The following is a 9,910-nucleotide window of genomic DNA, read 5'->3' on the forward strand; positions in this document are numbered from 1 at the left end:
GAACCAGAAATTAACCTGTGAAAGAAGGATTCCATGCAATACACGTGTGTACATTCAGATGTGCAGTTAGGGAAGGCAAGGAAGGAAGGGTAGATAAATCACAACATGATAGAATGGCTGAACTTTGAAAAGAAAGGGGGGAAGGAAGGTGATACAAGAAATCCTAGGGGAAACCAACTCAATACAGGGAAAAAAAAGAAAAGTAAAAGCGATAAAGGGTGGAGAACACAGCATATTCAAAACACCACACTAAAAGGTAAACCTTGACCTATAATAACAATAACTGGAGTCACGCCAGGGAGGGTAAACAATGTTCAATGACAGCGAGAGGTTGAATAAGCTGCGCAATAAGAGGCAAAATCCATAGAAATATTTTTCTTAATTAGCTCAAGACTCAGGGTCACAAACCAAGGACAATGAACCACTTACAAAAGATATCATAACCAGATCCCTTTCTTGTTTCCAGGTAGTAATGAATTGTATTAAAAGCAGTTTTTGCAACAGATTGTGGAAAACAACCTGGATCTCATACACTGGTAAACAAGTGGCCCCTGAGAATTGCTGTATTAAAACATAGCCCACAATATGAATGAGTTGGGAACCCCTGGTCTGCACTTCCCAATTCTAACTTAAGTCCTTGGATAGCTGATGTTTTGTTTAAAGCTCTATTCTTGAAGGCATATGAATACATTAGAATCTCAATTCCCAATTTTTAAACAAAAGGTGGGAAGCCAGGTGATGTAGAGCAAAGCCTGAAAATATGACCCAAGTGACACCTAAAGATAAAAAAAGAAAGAACCAACAGCTTTTTTTTTTTTTTTTTAACTTTGCAATTAAGTCACTCTCACAATTTTTGAGAAGGAAAATAAAGGGCTGAGTCATGATTTTTTAATGCTTTGGGTTGACAGTACCAAGAACCTGTTTGGAAAACAGCATAAGAGACAAGGCACCAGTTAAAACAGATTATGAATTACATGAAAAGGTTCTTTTCTTAATTTGAAATGACAAGCCTTGCTTAAGTAATTTGTAGCAAATAAGTGGTACAAATAAGTAGGAAGTCCTCCAATTGTGTCAGAGGTTTATCAAGTGTTAAAATCAATCAAATATACCAGATATTAGTAGTATTGCCAATGGGAATCTCCTGCAGTCTTTTGCCTGCACTTTGTTCCTGGAAGTAATTCACTTAACTGAAAACACCAGAGGAGAGGTACTGGTGTCATATCTTTCAGACTTCCTCTTCTTTAGTATATAATGGCTGAAGCCAAGGAGGGCTGAATCAAACACTAAATAATGGCCTGACAGATTGCAAAATAAATATTCAAATATTCAGTTCAAATACTTTAAATAGTACTAGAGATGTGTTTCTCAATAACACTCTCCCAATTATAAATAGCTGTTTGCTGCACCCTAAAAGCAACATCAAGTCCAAAATCATATTTGATGTTCCTATCACACGTGTGGAGGTGGCAAAAGATATCTAAGTTGCCAATACTATACAAACTGAAAACTGCACTTGAAATTGAAAAAGCATGTTCATTTATAGCAAGTTCGGCTTCTGTGAAATTTATTCCTAGTATATATATTGTGGCTATTTACCAAATGCTCCAGTCCAGCTGTATAGCATTAGTATTTTAAAAGTCAACATGCAACTATTTAGAGAGCACCACTTCCCAATAAGGATCTTCTGTAAGAAGTTAAAGCGTTAAGCAATATGCTTATACTAAAACATATTCCTGCCACAGCAGCAATCACTATACTCAAGGCACTCAGCTCTGTGCCATCATGTGCCCATTTCATACCAGAAAGTGGCAGTCAACTGCTTGTAAAAAGCCACAGCTCAAAAAAACTTCTTTGAAATTTCCCTACTAAGAAGCATGCTGGTTTAAGGTAAGTACACTCAGAGGAAATCCAGAAGTTCTGTCCTTATACTAACAAATTATGGAATAAACAGCCTCAAACACCATACGTTCACTGTTTTACTCTTTAGCACAACATGATCAAAGACTGTAACATTGATTTTTAACGATAATAGATACAAAAACAGAAGTATGGCTTCATCCTATCCATCGTGTGTGCTTAGGTTATGGTATGCTACACTCTAGTACTGGAGCAGAAGCCTGTCTATAACAAAAATAATTAAGCCCAGCTTTTTAAAGGTTCCATTGCTCCACTTAGCACTCCAACACCGCTTCTATATTTTGAAAAAATGATTTGGGAGCATAATCCAAGTCTCAGTGACTTTCAGTGGGACCAAGTACATCAGTCACTTATTAAAATGAGATGGGTTCCTGAGTCAGTCGGTCATCACAATGCCCAACAAAGCAGGTGCTTGGCATTTCTTGGAAGCATCAGAAAAGATGTGGAGATGTTCGCACAGGATAGAGCACTGCATACTGAACTAGGCTATGGTCAACTGTTGCCTGAGCATGTAGAATAGCGCACACAATAGCTCAATTTCATATGCCTGCAAACACAGATTCTACTTCCTTCTAGCCTTTTTGTGGATATTAGCCATCTAAAAAGGATGGGAGTGAAAATAGAGCCCTAACCTTGCCCCCTTTCCTACAGCTGGAAGACCTGGACAGGCAAGAAAAAGGAAAGACACCAAAGAACTTGCAAGGATGGTATAGTTGCCATGAGGATGTCTGAGCCATTCAACATGCATCCCTGCAGTCAAAAACACTACTGTGGTCCTTCATGCACTCTCCAACATGCCAGATGGTGCACGGGGCACAATACAGCCACTGTATTTAAAAACCACAGCCTTATGGTATAAGTGGAGCCTGCTCAGCTTAGTCACAGCTCTACATTTGTCCAGCAACCAAAAGCTCACTGAGTTCAGCTGTACTCCTGACCCAAACCTCTGAGCAACAAACTGACCTTAGACCCTACTTGACAGGATGATTTTTTTTAAAATAAAGTATCTATAGCATGCATGGAATAATAGCAAACTATCAGCTAAAGCAGGGGTTGGCAATTATTTGGGCTGGAGGGCAACTTAATTTTTGGTGAGCTGTTGAGGGCCATGGAAGGGGGGCAATATGCGAGGAGGGGCTGGGGAGATGCCAACTGATCCTATCCGGCTGACCAGCTGCCACTAGGAGCCTGAGGGAGGGCTCTGCCCTGCGCCACTCCGCTCCACTGCAACTGAGGCCAAGCCAGGCAGTGCTCAGACTCCTCTGTCTCTGCCTCCCCCTCCCCTTCCACCCCACCTTCTTCATGGTGCTGCACAGTTCTTGCACCGCTACCGCTACAGCCAGGCCTGCATGGGACAGGGAGCTACATAGCATGTCAAGCATCCATTCCTCCCACTGCAGTGAACCTCTGCTGCCACGCAACTGGGAAGGTCAGAAGTGGCAGCCCTCGGCCAAGCCCCCTCCTCCTTTCTCCCTCCCCCCCCATGGCTGGCACCGACTCTCCTTTTAGTGGTGCTGTGGTAGCAGCAGCTCATCACTGCGGATGGGCAGGTGGGCCAGCACGCTGCATCATACCCCCGTCCTGTATGGGCCCAACTGCTAGCAGCTGCAGTGCCAAGACTGCACAGCTGCACCGCCAACAGGAAACCAGGTTGGGGGTGGGAGAAAAAGGAGTGTCTGCTGTAAGGCCTGGCCCAGACTGGCTGTAACAGCACAGTAGAATGGGACACAGCCCTCCCTCCTCAGGCTCCTGACAGAATCAACTGGTGGGCTGGATACAGCCCACAGGCCATATTTTGCCCACCGAGCTAACGTGAAGATGCAAATCTATGAGATTTGTGTGCTGTCATCCCTGCTTTAATGTTCAGAAGCATAGACTATATATGCTAAGTCGGTGGTTTTCAACTTGTGGCCCATGGACCCCTGGGGGTCTGCAGACTATGTCTAAGGGGTCTGCAAAAGATGACTATGATCAATCAAAAGCAAGTGAATGCCCACACTTACAAGTCAAAGGGGTCTGCACCTCCATTTAAAATTTCCAAAGGGGTCTGCACTTCCATTCAAAATGTTTTAGGGATCTCCAAATGAAAAAAGGTTGAACAACACTGTGCTATGCACATCAAGAGACTGAACAGCTTCCACATGAGATGTCTGCAAAAAAATCTTGAAAATAAAGTGGGAAGACAGAACACAAAACACAGAGGTACTGGAGTGTGCAGAACTGACATATTTAGAAACTACTATCAAGAAAAGGAGGCTGCAATGAATTGGCTATATCAGGAGAACAGGAGGAGACCATATCCCCACGAATATGTTGTATAGCGAGATTCGAGACAGCTCTAAAAAGCACGGTCACCTTCTATGGTGGTACAACAATGTATGTAAAAATGATATGAAATTGCTCAATATCAACATAAAAAGCTGGGAGGAGCGCACAGAACCCCATCCAATCTGGAGGGAGCACCTGCACTGGGTGCAACTCAACATGAAGTAGCTTTGATCCAGAGGATGGAAGCAAAGTGAAATAAAATAAAGCAGCATGCTGTAAATTTGGACTCCAATTCAGACAACATATGGATCTGTGAAACTTGTAACTACTGTGTCATTGCCGAATTGGACTTATCAATAGGGACCTACCAAAATTGCAATTTCATGGATTTTATGAAAATTGCAAAGTCTGGCTTTGCCCACAAAATCTCAATAAAATAAAAAAAGCCTACTGAAAGTATCTGTAGGCACTGTGATCCGGCTGTGCAGCCCACCAGGGAGGGACACAGGGAGGGTGGCCACACGAAGGGGAACCCAAGATGGCTGCCACCCTGACTGCTGATTGGCTAAGAGGGCTGCCTGATGCAACCAATCAGCAGCAAGGGATGGGGCCACATGACAGACAGCCCTTGCAGCCAATCAGCGGCAAGGGGTGGGACCACCAGAATCCCTTAGCCAGAGGCGTGGCGTGGGCGATCAGCCCACAGAAATGGAAGCTGGTCCCGCAATTTAGGTGGATGGATATGATCCATCCACCTTCCCACAAAAGGGTGGTGGTGGATGGATCATATTCGACTTGGGGGGAGGTGGGTAGTGGAGTCCCTCAGGGCTCGGTCCTGGGCCCTGCGCTGTTCAATGTCTTCATCAGCGATCTTGATGTTGGGGTGGAGAGCAACCTGTTTAAATTCGCTGATGACACCAAAATTTGGGGGGAGGTGAGCATGCTAGCAGGGAGAGAGAGATTGCAGAAGGATCTGGATAGGTTACAGGGGTGGGCAGACAGGAACAGGATGCGTTTCAATACGGACAAGTGCAGGGTGCTGCACTTGGGTAGTAGGAACCAGCAGCACACTTATAAGATGGGGAGCTCCCTACTTGAGAGCACGGAGGCGGAAAGGGATCTTGGTGTCATTATTGACTCCAAGATGAACATGGGCCGACAATGCGAGGTCATGGTTGGCAGGGCTAACCGGACCTTGTCGTGCATCCACAGGTGCATCTCGAGTAGAGCCAGGGAGGTGATCCTCCCCCTCTATGCGACGCTGGTCAGGCCGCAGCTGGAGTATTGTGTCCAGTTCTGTGCGCCCCATTTCAGGAGGGATGTGGACAACATGGAGAGGGTCCAGAGGAGGGCCACCCGCATGATCCGGGGACAACAGGGCAGACCCTACAGTGAGAGACTGCGGGACTTGAACCTATTCAGCCTCCACAAGAGAAGGCTGAGGGGGGACCTGGTGACCGTCTATAAACTCACTAGGGGGAACCAGAAGGGTTTGGGGGAGACGCTGTTTCCCCTAGCCCCTGCTGGCATAACAAGGAATAATGGGCACAAGTTGATGGAGAGGAGGTACAGATTGGACATCCGAAAAAACTACTTCACAGTCAGGGCGGCTAGGAGCTGGAACCAACTTCCAAGGGAGGTGGTGCTGGCCCCTACCCTGGGGATCTTTAAGAAGAGGCTGGATACTTACCTGGCTGGACTCATTTGAGTCCCGTTTTTGTTTTTAGGGTGAGTGGTTTTGTTTGTGTTTTTGGGTTGTTCTCCCGCCCTGGCGGGGGGTCGGGCTAGAAGATCTATTAGGTCCCTTCCGACCCTGAAACTATGAAACTATGAAACTATGAAATTTCCCCGCAAAATCAGGTGTCCGCCTCCAACTTAGGGAGACCTCTACTTATTAGCCACAAGCAGACACATCTAACTAGACCTCTTCTGTGTACACCATGAACCAGAGGTCAACAGTCACCTACGTATCTACAGCTGCAGCCTCAACTTACGGCAAAATTTTGTACAGAGACTTTTGGGGTTTTTTTGTGTGTTAAGTCTTCACTTGTGAAAACTACTTGCTCACCAAGTCCAGTCTGTTTAGCTACAGTAAAACGATAAAGGTTTCAATTACATGAGAACATAAAAAATCCTAAAACTCTAACTGACATTAAAGTGTGAAGTCACATGCCTGTGTTGTTTGTGTTCAGACACCTCTGTCAACAGGTTATTTTGCCTGAAGGCTAAACAATTTCAAATAAAATCGACAAGGAAAGAATTACCTGATTGATCAGACACCTGTCTAACAAAAGGACTTCAGGTCTTTACTATGTTACATCCTCTATGTGCATGTTCAAAGTATAGTATGGCACATAGTATACTATCAAGTTTGTCCAAGACCTTGACAACCTCTGCATGAAAGGACCTTAAACCAAGCATTTAAAACCAGCCCTTGACAGAGCTTGAAGAACTGATGAGCAAGCATTTCTAAAACATTTATTTTGCTATACTGAAAGCTTTGTAGGGCAGAAACACCCTTAGAAAGGCTTGCCTGATTTACAGGCAAGCAGTAATTGCATTGTGAATTCCAAAGATTGGCTAAGAGTGAAGGTCAGATAGCAGCTTTCTGGGCTGCATGTACATAAATGCAACAGTGCTCTTTCCTAAGTTATAAAGTCTTGGGCACTCACTAGAAAGCCTTTGTTGCTTGCTTCTAAGGTACCACTAGAAGAGCTTTGCCAAAGTCACCTATAAAAGGAAAAAGAAAGCCCTTTCTGCTACGTTTAATCAAAAAGAGGAGTTTCTTAGTCCAAAACTTACAGCATGCTAGTGTTCCCCCACCTACATGTTCCATGGTAATGCTGGCACTGCAGTCATTTAAAATGAAGGGCTGGACTGTTTGTTGTCAATAAAAATGCCATGACACTTTTCACAAGAGTATGGTTGGTATCCTGACCACATGCTAACTAACGTACCTACATGCATGTAACTACATGCAATCAGCCACAATCCTTTTCCCTCTGCAATTTCAAATGTTATTGTTCACCTCCTTTTCCAAAATACCAGTGAATAGTTATATGTAACCACCCTAGAGGTGGCTGCATTTCAATGGCTGATGAAGTTCTGCCACTGAAAAATAAGAAATGTCAGCAGCTGAGATTATGGGTTTATTTTAAATAGACTTTAAGACTGTTCTAATCAGGCACATCCAGACAAGTGTGGTTGTGTGGTATGTGGCACTGCAAACACATTTGCAGTGCCACATACCACACAGTCTAGTGTTCTCCGCGCTGCAAGGGTGCACTGCCCAAGTGCGTGCTCCACCAGGATATTCAGGAGTCAAAAAAACCCCACAGAAAAACAAAACAAAATGGTGCAATGCATATTTGGCCAGTATGTGCTGCTGAAAAGCTGAGCTGGGCCACTCAGAGCCATGGTGCAGCTGCCAGCCAGGCTCCGTACAGCAGAATCGCGACAGCTGCAGCCCCAGGAGGCCCCCAGGACCAGGCAAGGCTTGTGGGGCCAGCCCAGTGCTGACCTCAGCCTCCTCTACACCACTCAGATCAACTTGCCAGGCATCAGAGCGCATGTGGCATGGGTGTTCCCCAGGAACAAGTAGCAGTGGCACAAGGTGCGCTGCTGCTACTTGCCCCCGGGGAACCAAACATCCACACACATCTGGATGTGCCTCATATCTTTAAATACACCAAATCTTCTATTTTTTACCAACAATTTCCTTAAATTATTGTTTCCTGTTAGTCTACTTAGTTATTGTCACTGCAGGTCCATTACAGCTACAGTGCTCTATTTGCTTGGCAAGGCAATTCTTCTCAGAAAGAGAGACAAGAACCAAAATCTTCTACCACTCCCACACAGTTCAGGTCATTTTAACAGTATTGTTTGGGCTCTACTCCTGTAAATTTTATTTGGAGTGGTGCTGTTCTGAAAAGTGACAAAGGATTTCCTTCTGGAATCATCTCAAATAAGATTTTACTCATTTTATACTTCAATTAATGCTGCAGCAAGACTGTACTCAGGAGAAGCCGAATTCTATTCCGACTCACGTAGCCATGACTACAGCAGAACTGGGAACTAAATTCCATGTGCAGAATCTTCATTGTTAGTAATGCACGACCCAGAAAGGATTCAGCTCGCTTTTGACATAGCACATCCAGTTGGCTCAGGAACATAAGGACTGCCATACTGGGTCTGATCAAAGTACCATCAAGTCTGTTCCTGACACTGGCAAACAAGAGATGAAGCAACCCCTGCCACAAATTTCATAGCACATACCTTGAGTGGGAAGATGTGTGCACAGACTCTCAAGTCACTTTCAGAAAATAATAAGCTCCCAACAACAAGTTTAGGTGAGCATTTAGGTGCTAAATGCTGGCCTAACTTTAGAAGTCAATAGTAGTTCAATTCAGTGAGAGCAGTGTGGTCAGTACTGACAGCTGTTGAAAATCCTGCCCTTAACAGTAAAACTTTTTTTCCATATAAATTCCTTATCTGAAATGTATTCTGTATGCTCAGAGCCAAATAGAAAAAAACCTTATGACAGGTTGTCAGAACATGCACACGATAAATTCAGCAACAGGAAAGGATGTGGTCAAAACTAGATTAGCATTGCAAACTTTTTACCAAGTGCTCACATAAAAGTAAGAAAACAAGCTAGATAAATTAAATGGTCTGCTTTTCCAGACCAAAATATTTATGTCTCTTATTTATATTGTTAATGTGACATGATAAACCTTCCTCTGAAATGAAAAAGTTATACTATCGGAAACTTTATTTGAACATGCTTCAGATGCTACTCTTCAGTAAAGTGGCACCCTGACTACATTAAAGTTTCATGAGATGAAATTTCATTTCCTCATCTATACTGAAAGGTACCTTCCCAGGGGCCTTACAAACAGAAAAACAACTAGAAAAAAAAAACCCATTAATTTACTTTTCTCAACTTTTTTGCAGCCAATTTCAAAGAGACTGATCAAAACTGAGGAAGTGACATTTTCTCTCACCGTTCAGCACACGTCCCACCCACCTCTGCAAGTTATACCAGACACCCAAAAGGTTTTAATGGCGGTTGAGTCGGCTCCCAAGACTACACAAGAAAAACCACGCAGCATTTCCCAAAGCAGGAGCCCCTTCATTCACCCGCCCTCAGGATGCCGAAGGGCCTACTGAGTAGGACCGGCAGCCGAGACCCGCTTGCTGTTGTGGCCAACTCGGTTTAAGGTTGGACCTCAGGAAAGTCGCGCGTTTTCGCCCACTTACATTTGCAGCATGATCTTGTTCAGGAAGACGCCGTCCACCAGGTCCATGTACATGCTCAGTCTATCTTGGCTCTCGTTGCCCAGGGGCCCGAACGTCTTCACCTGTCGGGGCGGACACATCGCGGGCGTGTGAGCGGGCACCCGGCCCCTACCGCCCCCACCCGCAACGTGCCCGCGGTCCCGCGCCCTCCCTCCAGGCCGCCCCGGAGCAGCCGGGCACCCGGAGCTGGGCGCGGCGCGGCGGGGCGCACTCACCCAGGTGACCAGCGGCCCGCGCAGGAAGAGCTCCAGCAGCTCCGAGATGGTCACGTCCATGTCGCCCGCTCCGCTCCGCTCCCGCAGCACAAAGGCGCCGGCGCGGGGCGCTCACGCGGGAGACAAAGGCGCGGGGCCCATGGCCCGGGGCGGGGCGGCAGCGGCAGAGCCCGAGCCCACGCGGCGCCGCTACCTGTGGCGGGCAGAGCGCG

The 9,910-nt window shown here is 45.6% G+C and overlaps 1 protein-coding gene across 3 annotated transcripts in view; it reads right to left on the minus strand.

The window, feature by feature from the left end:
* CCDC88C (coiled-coil domain containing 88C) overlaps positions 1–9,896 on the minus strand; it is a 145,135-nt gene extending 135,239 nt beyond the window's left edge. For 2 of the 3 annotated variants that reach the window (XM_014525420.2, XM_014525419.2), the window contains exons 1-2: positions 9,699–9,758; positions 9,445–9,545 (exon numbers count right to left, since the gene is read on the minus strand). In XM_014525420.2, coding sequence (XP_014380906.1) covers positions 9,445–9,545; positions 9,699–9,758 — 161 coding nt within the window. Of the gene's footprint in view, positions 1–9,444; positions 9,546–9,698 lie in introns of all 3 variants that reach the window. The other variant, XM_025191249.1, reaches the window with a different exon arrangement.
* Positions 9,897–9,910: the final 14 nt, after the last annotated feature.

Source organism: Alligator sinensis, unplaced genomic scaffold (genome assembly GCF_000455745.1).
Source record: "Alligator sinensis unplaced genomic scaffold, ASM45574v1 scaffold608_1, whole genome shotgun sequence".
Classification (NCBI taxonomy): domain Eukaryota; kingdom Metazoa; phylum Chordata; order Crocodylia; family Alligatoridae; genus Alligator; species Alligator sinensis.